The sequence below is a fragment of the Lepidochelys kempii genome, chromosome 3 (assembly GCF_965140265.1).
Source record: "Lepidochelys kempii isolate rLepKem1 chromosome 3, rLepKem1.hap2, whole genome shotgun sequence".
Classification (NCBI taxonomy): Eukaryota; Metazoa; Chordata; order Testudines; family Cheloniidae; genus Lepidochelys; species Lepidochelys kempii.
This window is the reverse complement of record NC_133258.1, coordinates 210,012,625-210,025,303: the sequence shown is the minus strand read 5'-3', so window position 1 is coordinate 210,025,303 and position 12,679 is coordinate 210,012,625. Positions and strand designations below refer to the sequence as shown.

The 12,679-nt window shown below is 42.5% G+C and overlaps 1 protein-coding gene across 2 annotated transcripts in view; it reads left to right on the top strand.

The window, feature by feature from the left end:
• The window catches only part of ATL2 (atlastin GTPase 2), a 51,010-nt gene extending 39,357 nt beyond the window's left edge, over positions 1-11,653 (top strand). For both annotated transcript variants that reach the window (XM_073339967.1, XM_073339968.1), the window contains exons 11-14: positions 324-395; positions 6,595-7,026; positions 10,828-10,842; positions 11,445-11,653. In XM_073339967.1, the coding sequence (XP_073196068.1) occupies positions 324-395; positions 6,595-7,026; positions 10,828-10,842; positions 11,445-11,564 (639 nt within the window). In that variant the 3' untranslated portion in view covers positions 11,565-11,653. The remainder of the gene's footprint in view (positions 1-323; positions 396-6,594; positions 7,027-10,827; positions 10,843-11,444) is intronic.
• Positions 11,654-12,679: the final 1,026 nt, after the last annotated feature.

Genomic DNA, 12,679 nt, shown 5'->3' with positions numbered 1-12,679 from the left:
AAATAGTCTCTTCCATACCTATCTCATGATGGAAAGATCATGTACAGGTATATGGATGTATCATATGTAGCTTTTCTAGAGTGCCAGGGCTGAAATCTTTGCTTCTAGTGAGCTATTTTAATCTATTTTACAGCAGATCCTTTATCTGTTCACATGGAAGGTTTTCTTCAGGTCTGAAGTTAATGGGTAAACATTCAAAATTAAATGGTACAAAACTGGTTAAAGGTGTTGGTGCTTCATAATGTATAACTAATGTTACTGGCAAGTCAGATACGACCACGTGCAGTGCTTGATCAATATCTGTATGCTTTCATTTTCTGAAGGCAACAGCTGAAGCCAACAATCTTGCTGCAGTAGCAGGAGCAAAAGACACCTACAACAAAGGCATGGAGCAGGTATGTTGATTACGAAATTAAGGCAGTGGTACATGTAGTAAGGCCTCTGTTGTAGAGTTATGCGTAATGTGGTGTTAAACAGTTACACGGTTAACATACTAATGGACAAATTGGCTGAGCATCAGGACTCCCATGTGTGAAGATCACACATGCTGCAAAAGTTACAAGATCACTCGTGAAGAAGGGAGAAGGAAATTGATGGTGAGGTAGGGGGGGTGGGATTGAGATGTATTCTCTACATGCTAAATGACTTGAGAATTCTGTTAACAGCCGCTGATTAAAAAGATACGAAGCAGCTAGTAGAATGAACAGATACATCTGGTAGTAGTATCACCGTACAGTGTTCATACTAAAAAATATAAAAAAAATTGTTTGGGTTTTGGAGATATTACACTACTTTGATTTCTGATGATTTTCTGTAAGGCTATAGAGCAACATAAATGTGCCGTAAAATGTGAAGATTAAAAGGTACTTAAATATTCAGTATTTGCAAAATCCAAAACATTTCTTCCAAATAGCTACATGTAGCTAACAATTTCATTCACCATATGCTACTTCAAGCTCCATTGTGAAGGTACTCTTTTATAGTGAACACACTACCAAGGCCCACTGCAATCTTCAGACCACAAAGTTGGGCAACAGTTTAAAGCCACTTATCACAGAACCATTGACACCATGTGGGAAATTCTGAAATACAATTGTACATCTATGTTATAGATATCAGAAGGTCTTTCACTTACTGTGAAGCATGTGCCCATGAAAACAGCATCAACTTAAGAGTTCATCTGCTCCTGTAGCTACTGTAAATTAGTGCCATGGCCACCTCTGGATTACTGTGTGCAGTACTGGCCACTACACCACAAAAAGGATATTGCATAAGGACATAAGAACGGCCATACTGGGTCAGACCAGTGGTCCATCTAGCCCAGTATCCTGTCTTCTGAGAGTGGCCAATACCAGGTGCGCCAGAGGGAATGATCCATCCCATTGCCCATTCCCAGCTTCTGGCAAACAGAGGCTAGGGACACCATCCCTGTTCACGTTGGCTAATAGCCATTGATGGACCTATCCTCCACGAATTTATCTAGTTTGTTATAGTCTTGGCCTTCACAACATCCTCTGGCAAGGAGTTCCACAGGTTGACTGTGCGTTGTGTGAAGAAATACTTCCTTTTGTGTGCTTTAAATCTGCTGCCTATTAATTTCATTTGTTGACCCCTAGTTCTAGTGTTATATGAGAGAGTAAATAACACGTCCTTATTTACTTCACATCAGTCACGATTTTATAGACCTCTATCATATCCCCCCCCTAATCATCTCTTTTCCAAGATGAAACGCCCCATACTTAATCTCTCCTCATACGGAAGCTGTACCATACCCCTAATAGTTTTTGTTGCTCTTTTCTGAACCTTTTCCAATTCCAATATATCTTTTTTTGAGCTGCGTCGACCACATCTGCACACAGTATCCAAGGTATGGGCATACCATGGATTTATATAGAGGCAATATGATATTTCTTTATTATCTATCCCTTTCTTAATGATTCCCAACATTGCAGATGATGAGAGCTTGGAGATGGTTGACAAGAAGGGCATGGAAAAACTGTCCTATGAGAGAAGAGATTGGAATTATTTGCCTTAGAAAGGAGACTAAAGGGGAATGAGTCTATTAAAATAATGAATGGTACCCAGAAGGTAGATCAGGAATTTTTGTTCTCCCTGACTCACGACCCCAGAACAAGGGGATGCCATCGAATCAAACTAAAAGGTGGTAAATACAAAACTGATGAAAGGAAATCCTTTTTCACACAATTTGTAAATGGACTGTAGAGCTCACAGCCACAGAAAGTCAGAGGCGAAGAACTTAACGTGATTCAAAAAGATTGGGTACGTGTGGTTATCAAGATTATCACTGATGATAATTCTAGATGATAAAATCTTTGGAAGGGATACTAAACCCCATGCTTCAGGGTTTAAGCCTGTCTTTTCTGTATTAGAGATCAGGATGATGCCTAATGTGGGCAGATTACCCCACATCTACCCATTGCAGGGTTCTTATACCTTCCTCTGAAGTATCTCGTGCTGGAGCCTGTCAGAGACAGGATACTGGACTAGGCAGACTCCAGGCCTGATCCAGTCAGGCAATACCTATGTAATAAAACGGAGTAGGAGTATTCCCATTTTGTGAAGACCTTTGAGGTTTTCAGATGAATTGTTATAAAAGAGCTGAATTATTTCTCACCTGAAGTCATGACTGGCCATGGAGATGATTGAAATATTGGAGAATTTAGACTTCAGGTAAGGAATAAACAGGAACAGATGTTTTCTTACAGATCCTGTTTCCATAGGAACTTCCCAAGTGTTATATTTTATGTACAAAATAAGTGTGGCTAAACAAAACAAGTCTTTATAAACATCTTTTGGATAACTTTGAACATTTTTTATACCAAGTCTTGGTGTGACAGATGGGTCTGAAACTTTTGACACTAAGAACAGAGAAGAAATAATTGTTTTGGTCTTTATCTTAATTAACACTAGTTTTAATCAAGTCTTTATTATCAGTGCTACCATAGTGCCTACGAGCCCAAGTCATGGACCAGAACCCCACTGTGCTGGGTGCTGTATAAATACTGAAGACGGTCCCTGTCCCAAAATGTTTACAATCTAAGTATGACAAGGAAGAACAGGTGGATACAGACAAGGAAGCACAAGGAAACAATGAGGCCATATTGGTCATCTTGATGAGCAATGGTCTCACTACAGTTAGGCTGCTGGCGAGCGCATGAGGGGCAGCATGGGAAGAAGCATGAAGGGACTTGTTTGAGAATGTAACTTGTGGTTGATGGATGCTGACATCACGGGCCAATCAAAGGTGGGAGTCAGTACATTGATAATGAATGAGAGAGCTCATTAATGGCCTTGACAGTAAACACAAGCGACTTTTATGTTTGAGGTGATAGAGAAGGGTGAGTCAGTGAAGGATGCAAAGAGGGGAGAGATGGTCAAAACAACAGGCTAGAAAACTATCTTTGCAGCAGCATTTTGACTGGAGGTAAATGGAGCTAGGTTACATTTGTCAAGCCAGAAAGAAGGATGTTGTAGTAATTGAGATGATTTGAGACTGGACAAGAGTTCTAGCTCTGTGGATGGATAAGAAAGGCCCTAGCTTAGAGATGTTATGCAGAAAGAATCTTCATGACTTAACCATAGCCTGGATGTGAGGACCTAGAGTGGTCTGGTGATGCCCAGGTTATGGGCCTGAGTGACTGAAAGGATGATGGTGCTGTCCACAGTGTTTGAGAAGGTGAGGGAGGAGGCAAGGAGTTCTGTTTTAGCTGTGACTAGCTTGTGCTGACAGCTAGACAGCCACAAGATATTAGAAATAGACCAAAATTTTAGTATGGACAGAAGACGACTGTTCTGGAATAGAGAGAGAGATCTGAGAGTCAACAGCAGACTTGAATTTGTATTTGTGGATGAGATTACCCAGAGAGAAGGTGTAGAGGGAGAAGAGAAGGGGACCAAGGCCGGAGCCCTCTGGAATCACCACAGAGAGCCAGGTGGGGGGATGAGGAGGATCCTCTGAAGGTCACACTGAAGGAGCAATTAAAGAGGTAGGAGAAGAACCAGGAGAGGATAGTTACAGAAGCCAAAGGAGGACAAGACTTCAAGAGAGTGGTTGGTGGTGTTGAAGGCAGCTGATGGGTCAAGGAGGATGAGGATAGAGTACTGGTTCTGAGCTTTGGTGTGGAAAAGTTCATCTTGCTCTTTGGCAAGAGCAGTTTCGGTGGAGTGTAAGGGGCAGATGCCGGATTGGAGAGGGTCAGGATGAGATTAGAGGAGTTCTTCTACAGACCGATCTTTAGCAGGAGCCATGTAAAGAAAGAAGACTAGGATAAACAATCCAGAATGATAGTTTGATTTATGCCTCCCTTGAAGGGGGCAGGATGGATGGGCAGGTGCATGTTGCTGGTATAAACTCTTGTCCTTAATCTCCCCTTGAGAGCATTAAGTCTCTCCCAGATCACCTTTTTACCTCAAGAGAACTGGATGGGACTCCTTAGAGCAGCATTGACTAGCTCCATCATCTGCCAGAAAGGGTCCCTGGGGCACAAGGTACTTGTCCTCTCTCCCGTATCCCTGGTTCCCATTACCCAGGTGCAAGAGAGCAGGAGTGAAACCCATCTTTCCTGCATGGTCCTTCAGAATATGGCACCAGACATGTCGACTTGCTGAAGACCATGGCTTCAAATTCAGAATTGTAAAGGCAGGGTGCTGTGATTAGCAGCCCAGCTGTTCAGTAAAGCTGCTCATAGCAAACTCACTGAATAGGAAACTGAGCATGCCCAAGTACCTCCTCAGGCAGAGGGAGGCCTTTATCATTCAAATCACCTGCTTGCCCTTAGTGAGTCTCTGATGCACTCATGAAAAGGTAATGTTATGGGATGGGCAGCTGGCGTATTCCTTGCGGTCTGTCTTCACACACTGCTGAATTTACCAAGAGCCAAGGAATTGACAGCATTTGTTTTTGTGAACTCAGAATATGGCCCAGTGTGTTTGATTCTGGGTAGACCTGTTAAATCTGCTGTGTTTGAAATCATCCCAACTTTGAAAGAGCTGTTCTTATGGATGTGTGTTTCTGGGCTGGACACTTTTCAGAATACTGCAAAGCTGAAGTTCTGAGCAGATTTAAGAACGCTTCCCCAGCCTCTGGTTCTTGTTTGTTGCATCATAACTGGTTCGGTCATCTTTTGCTCAACTGACTAGTGAGAGGCACTCCATGCTGTGGGTCCCATTTTCTGGTTTCACTTAAATGATTTTATAGCATTTCCTCTGTTCCTTTAAAAGCTCTTTTGGAAAGGACCCATGGCAGCAATGGACACTTGCCCCCTTCAAGAGGGGGCTGGGGCTGCAACACAAGCAGAGAGATGGACACAGCTAGGGCTTTGACCAAGCTCATGAGACACTGGTTGTACAGTCCTAGTGGCTTACATTAGCTAAACCCAGTAGCCTCCTAGTCTGGCTGGAGGTGGTACAGTGGCTGATCCATCAAGCTAGCTACCTTTCCACATCTGATCATTTAGAACCAGAGCATCTCTTTGCATCCTAGCTTAGGATTTGTTCTTGTTAACCAGGCTGCTGAGCGTGGAAATTGAGTAGTTTGAAGTCGTGCAAGCGGTGTCTTACGTGTCCTTTTAACAGACCAGAAAATCACATAACTTTAATTGGAGGTAGATTGGTGAATCCCTTTAAATTGCTCCCCCAAGCAACTTGATTACTTTCTGTAGTCCAGAAATGAAGAGACGGCACCTTCAGAGATCTGACTGATATTTCAGACTCTGAGCCATTAGAGTCCTGTGAAATCAAGTTTCTGATATGGAATATTTAAATCTACAGGATGCAGTCACAGCTGCCAGCAGGGTTTTAAAAAAATCCATTCTTCTGTAGGGAGAAAGGGAAGCTCTCCTAGGCTGGGGCCATCACGTTTTGCAGAATCTCTGGTTTTACTGGGGGAGGGAATGTTTCTAACCCTTCTGGGCCATTAGCTTTCCACCCCTAAGTGAACAGTGTCGCTTGATGCAGTGCTGTCTTCCCAAGTCTGCAGGCACAGCTACAGCCTGTGCCACTATTGATAGCTTTGCCCAGCTGCAGCCCAGTGAAAACTGGGGATAGACGAGGCCGAGATGGCATCCGTGGGTAGGTTAACCCGGCTAGGTCCAAAACAGAGGCTGAGGCGAAGGCTAGAGTTCGTTGCCCCTTTTCCACCTGTTTTAACAGCCAAGAGGTTCTGAGATTCTGTTTCACCTAAAAGGAGAGACTTGCTTCTGTGTACTTATTCTGTGAAGGTGAATGTTACAGCAGGTCCACAGTTTCCTTGCTGCCACTGAGCCCCCTGCCAAAAAACCCCCAACAAAAGACGCTGGAGAATATAAAGTCATGTTAGAGTGAACATTACCAGATGGTCGAGGCCATTTCTGATTCTTAAGCTTCAGTCTGAAGCAGGAGTGTCTTAACTGCTTACCTTGAGCTTTGGAGTGTTCTGACCGTGGTCAGCTGCAGGCAAGTGTGGTGCTCGAGCTACTGCCCTCTAAGGATCGAACATCAAGCAGGTAATGGTTTGTTGTTTCGAATGCAACGTTGGACAGCACAAGCTCTTCCTGCTGTACCCTGACCCCTCACGTCTGGTTATTCTTCTCACAGGTTTGTGGAGGAGATAAGCCTTACATTGCTCCGTCAGACCTGGAGAGACAGCACCAGGATTTTAAGGAGTCAGCTGTCAGACAGTTCTGTTCTGTGAAAAAAATGGGAGGAGAGGAGTTCTGCCGTCGCTACCAGGACCAGCTTGAGGCGGAGCTGGATGAAATCTATGCAAACTTTGTGAAGCACAATGATGGCAAAAACATCTTTTATGCTGCTCGTACCCCTGCCACTCTGTTTGCTGTTATGTTTGCCATGTACATCATCTCAGGACTGACTGGCTTCCTTGGTATGAACTCCATCGCTAGCCTGTGCAATCTCGTCATGGGGCTAGCACTGATATCCCTTTGTACTTGGGCATATGTTAAGTACTCTGGGGAATTCAGAGAAGTTGGAACAGCCATTGATCAAATCGCTGAAGCACTATGGGAACAGGTTGGTATCTATTGAACTATGAAAGTGTCCTTTCTTGGATGAACTTGCCAATTACGATTTCTGTTTAATGCTGTTAATCAAAAATTGTTCTAGAGCAGACTAAAGAATTCAAGTTCTTCTGGAAGGTAAAATGAACTCAGAAGTATAGACATTGTGTAACTTTCAAGGAGGATACCTTGGAGAAATTAGACTATAAAACCAGCCCAGGATATCATCCAGTGTCTAATTACCTGAGGTCTTTGCTGACACTAAGTTCTGAGAGTAGCACAAAAGTGGAAGGATTTTTTAAAAAAATCCTTGTTGTTTACTTTTCTCTAAAAGGTAAGTTTGAAAACCCGGTGAAGAATTCTTAGAGAGGTAAGTTGAAGTTGTTGAACGTCTTCATTTCTGATATGGTGCATGTGAGACTCCATTGATTTACTGGAGCAAGAACTGTGATGCCACAACACTGCCCAGAATCATCTCTGTATTTGTCATCCCCTTGCTGTTGGACAGCATGCATGGCACTGAAGAGAAAGCTAATTAAAGACTGCAGGGAAGAAAATTAGAGGTAATGAATACCTGCAAGGAGTCCAGCTTGCAGCAGCTTCCATAGGAGAGATGGCTGTGTTTTCTCATATTGGGAAGACAGACTGTTTTAAACATTACTACTACTATTTTGAGTAGCATAGTGGCTAGTATAGTTGCCCACGTAAAAACGTTTGCCGGAACCAGTGGTTCTCAACCTGTGGCCTAATCAGTGCACAGCTGTGGCCCATGCGACATTCTCAGGGCCATACAAGTAATATATATTTTGCGTGGATGTGGTCCATATAACTCAGAAAGCTGCATATGTGGCCCACAATGGTAAATAGTTGGAGAACCACTGGCTGGAACAATTTGCCTTTCTTTTTAAAGCTAACATATGATATGACCTTACATTAAGGTAGCAAATGGTGGTAGATGAATTTTCATTCAACTCTTAATCTGGGAACATGTAATTCTGCCTTTATAGCCTCAAGCCAATCTTGTGACTACTTTATCTGATTGGCCAACTATATGGGTCCAACTTTGAGGTTAGAACATAGGATTTTTGACTGCTTTTCAGAGACTGAATAGGGAATGCCTTTAGGAAAGGTTACTGGAGATTCTATAGTTCTAGTACCTGTAGTAGAGTGGATGTGATGCTTTGAGTAAAAATAGGCAATGACTTGTGCTGAGATCTCAGATGAGAGAGGTGATGCTAAAAAGTGACAAGCAAATAGTTGTGTGAGGTAGAAAATAAATACTTAAGGCCTTACAATGGAAACTGGTTGTTTAAAGACTGAATCTCAGTTCAGGATTACTGTATGTGAGATGGTACGGGGCAATGTGCAGGATGATCAATCTCTGTTCTTAACTATGTAGGTTACCTTTGACAGATTTTTTTTTCTTAAATTGCAGGAAGCAAAACTAGACAATAGGTTTGTAACTTGAGGAAATCAGTTAAATTCTCATAATTTACTTTCTATGTCCTAATTCCTGAAGCTTTGAAAAAATCCATACCCTCCTGCAGTCTGATATAAATTCCGACTTCAGAATTGTTTTGTCCTAGCTTGAAGTGGCTTCCTCGAGTCTAGACTTCATCAGCTTCACATGTAAAACTAGGGTTTCTAAGCATGCGGTTGGGTCCTTACTCCAAGGAAGAGACCAGGTCATAGTAAATCAACACTTCAGTTTTGCTGGCAGAGCTATGTTGGTTCAGGGTGTGTGAAGGAAAATCACACCCTTAACTGACCTAGCTGTGCTGACGAAGACTCTGGTATAGATGCAGTTATACTAGCATGAAAGCCTTTTCCTGGTGTCACTTACTTTGCTTGGGAACTCTTTTGCTGGTGAAAGCTCCATTCCTACTACGAGGGTTTGCCAGTACAGCTGTACTGACTAACCCTTTCTAGTGTAGACTCTGTGACCGAACCCGTCACAGAGACCCCCTTGGGACTGTCACCTGATGGGCTGAAATTATCTCTGAGCCCGTTTTCCCTGCCAGCTTGGGACTCCAGAACCCTGCCTTGTTGAGCCAGACATGCTAGCCTGCTGCAGTACAGACCCAGGTCTGGTCCACACCCCCAAAGCTGCAGACTTTAACCAAATACTGCTCAGCAGGTCACCTATCTCCAGCACCCAGAAACCCAGTTCCCAATGGGATCCAAACCCCAAATAAATCCATTTTACTCTGTATAAAGCTTACATAGGGTAAACTCATAACTTGTCCACCCTCTATAACACTGAACATAGAATCATAGAATATCAGGGTTGGAAGGGACCTCAGGAGGTCCTCTAGTCCAACCCCCTGCTCAAAGCAGGACCAATCCCCAACTAAATCAGAGAGATGCACAGCTGTTTGCTCCCTCAGGTATTAATCACTTACTCTGGTTCATTAATAAACAAAAGTGAGTTTATGAAGTATAAAAAGTAGGATTTCAGTGGTTTCAAGTAATAACACAGAGAACAAAGTAAGTCACCAAGCAAAATAAAGCAAAACACACAAGTCTAAGCCTAATACATTAAGAAACTCTTTACAGGTAAATCTCACCCTTAGAGATGTTCCCATAAGCTTCTTTCACAGACTAGACTCCTTCCTAGTCTGGGCCCAATCCTTTCCTCAGTACATTCCTTGTTAGTTCCAGCAGGCATCTTAAGTGAAAAGCAGTGGCTTTCTCATGATTGGGACCACCTGTTTGTTCTCTCCCACCCCCCTCTTATAGCTTTGCACAAAGCAGGAATCTTTTGTGTCTCTGGATCCCCACCCCTCCTAAATGGAAAAGCACCAGGTTTAAGATGGATTCCATCATTCTCTCTGGATTGGCTTACATGAACACAGGAGGGCTTGCAAGTAAACAGAGCCATTTACAACCAATTGTCCTAGTCAATGGGAGCCATCAAGATTGTAAGCCATCATCAATGGCCCACACTTTGCATAATTACAATAGGACCTCAGAAAGAAAAGGAGTACTTGTGGCACCTTAGAGACTAACCAATTTATTTGAGCATGAGCTTTCGTGAGCTACAGCTCACTTCATCGGATGTAGCCGATGAAGTGAGCTGTAGCTCACGAAAGCTCATGCTCAAATAAATTGGTTAGTCTCTAAGGTGCCACAAGTACTCCTTTTCTTTTTGCGAATACAGACTAACACGGCTGTTACTCTGAAATAGGACCTCAGAGTTGTATCTGAAGCTAGAAATATAAAGTATAAGACTGATACATGCATACAAATCAGATGAACACACTCAGTAGATTATAAGCTTTGTAATGATACCTTACAAGGGATCTTTTGCATGAAGCATATTCCAATTACATCATATCCACACTCGTAAGCATATTTCCATAAACATACGGAGTGCAACGTCATGGACAACACCTGTCATTGCCATTGGACTATGCATTATACTGTGAGATAAGAACCAGTTCCTCTCCGATTGCTAGCCTAAGGCCTGGCTTACTTAAAAATGAGATTGACCTATTTGTGTTGCTCAGAGCTGTAGTTAGTTCAACCTAGCCCTCAGTGTAGCCGTGGCTCCTCTGATGGAAGAATTCTTCTGTTGACCTAGCTCCTACCTCTGAGAGATGGATTAGCTACATCTGTGATGGATGGGTTCTTCCCAATGTAAGAAACGTCCACACTATAGCCCTCTAGGGGTACAGTTGCAGCAGCTGTAGTGTAGATGTGCCCATCATCATTCTGAAACTGAAGGTGGATTCCTTTGTCCCATGTCTCATGCATGTTGTTGCTACTGACCACTTCTAAATCTCTCTGCTTTTCTTTTTTCTCTTTGCTTCAGAGGAATCCCAGGAAGGTGAGAAATTAGCAGCAATTAGTCTTATTAATTAGTTGCCTTTATTTTCCTGCTGCTTGCTGCGAGTCCTTTTCCTAACCACTGAATTCATATTTTAGGTGTGTTCCAAACTCTTTGAAGTTGTTAGACGTCGAATGATTCGCCGTGTTCTTACATCAGCGCAGCGACAGCGACTCTCGTCCAACAATAACAAGAAGAAAAATTAGACAGTATTTTTACATTTCTTTCTGTATCTGAAGTGTTCACACTTACACATATAGGACAATAAGCAGGACCGTCTGGGCCGGTCTGCATAAATGCTGTAAACATACCAGATTGATGCTGCATATAGGGTATGGAACTGCACAGCCATCTTCTAGGAACTGTAAAGTGGTTTGAATTCCGTGAAATGCTGCTGTGTAGGAGGAGATCGGTTTTGTTCATGATTCACCTCATTACTATAGCAGCACAGCTTTTCACCATTTCCTTTAGTGCATCATGTTCTTGTTTATTTTTCAGATTCCAAGATCTTAATTTTTTCATTACTTGAATTCTTGTATTTTATATTTTTAAAGGGTTATTTATTTACCTCCTCTTTATTTTGCACATTTCTCATACCACAGGTATTGAAGCCCCTGAGTGATAATTTGATGGAGGATAACATGAGGCAGTCTGTAACAAACTCTATCAAAGCAGGCCTGACCGAACAGGTGTCTCATCGTGCCCGATTAAAGACAGACTGACCATTCATCTCCTCTTCAACTCTGCCCTCTCATCCTAGACATGCTGTACAATGAGAACTCAATAAAAATAAACCAAAGTTTACAATCAACTATAGAAGTAGTTTAGTGTGACTGGCTTCACTGATTGGTGCCATCAAGTGTGAAAAATAAGTTTGTCAACATTAAGCATTCTCTTTAATCTGCTTCTAAGACAGACCAGTGCCATGGAGACTGGTAAGTGCGGGGACTCTACATGCAGTTTTAGTGTGTTGTGCACGTGTCCCAGGGTGAGTGACGTTCCGCCTTTCCTGAGATGGTGCAGTCTGGCGTGCAATGGAAACGTATCCTCTCTACAAGGATATTTCAGGGAAGTAATTGTCAAATGTGTACAAGGAAATCATGTAACAGTGTGTTTAGCCCCCCAGTATCCCATTGGAACTTTTAACTTCTGGAGGATTTATAAAATCACTGTATCAAGAGTCAAATTGAAACGTCAGTGAAGCCATTATTGAGCCACTGTATAAAGAGGATCTTGCTTGACTGCTTTTTACACCAGTGTTATCCGAATGCATGTTGGTTCCTTACAAAAAATGACATTAGAACTAACTATTGTAACTAAGGAAGTGATTCCAAGTGTACATTTGTCTTGCCTTTTTGATTCACACACTTTGTCGGAGAGGCACATCAGGAAACTGAGCTGTCTTTTTCTGCAGTTTAGCCTTCGTGCGTATAATAATACACCATTGACGTTCCTGGAGGGCAATTCCATCCAAAAAAAGTTGCCTACAGCTAGGAAGCAGTGAGTGAGGGTGGTTTGTACAGCGTGTTGAGTTTTTATTTTTAAGAAGTCAGATAGGGCGTGTACATGAAATATAAATATATAAATACAATTTTGTATCAAAGTTTTGTAGTTTATGGCAAAACCTGGTTCTTCGGTAGGCTAAGTACAGTCCCTGTGATGGAATGCTTGTGGCTCATGTAAACGTGTGAATGCATCAACAGTTCGACGTTTTTGATATAGTTGTGATATTTACCTGCCTTGAGCACTGCGATCTCTCACCCCGGGAAATCAATGGGAATGTTGGTTGTGAAACTTATTGTCCTCTGTTGCATTTTAAAGTTATTTCCTGTAATTT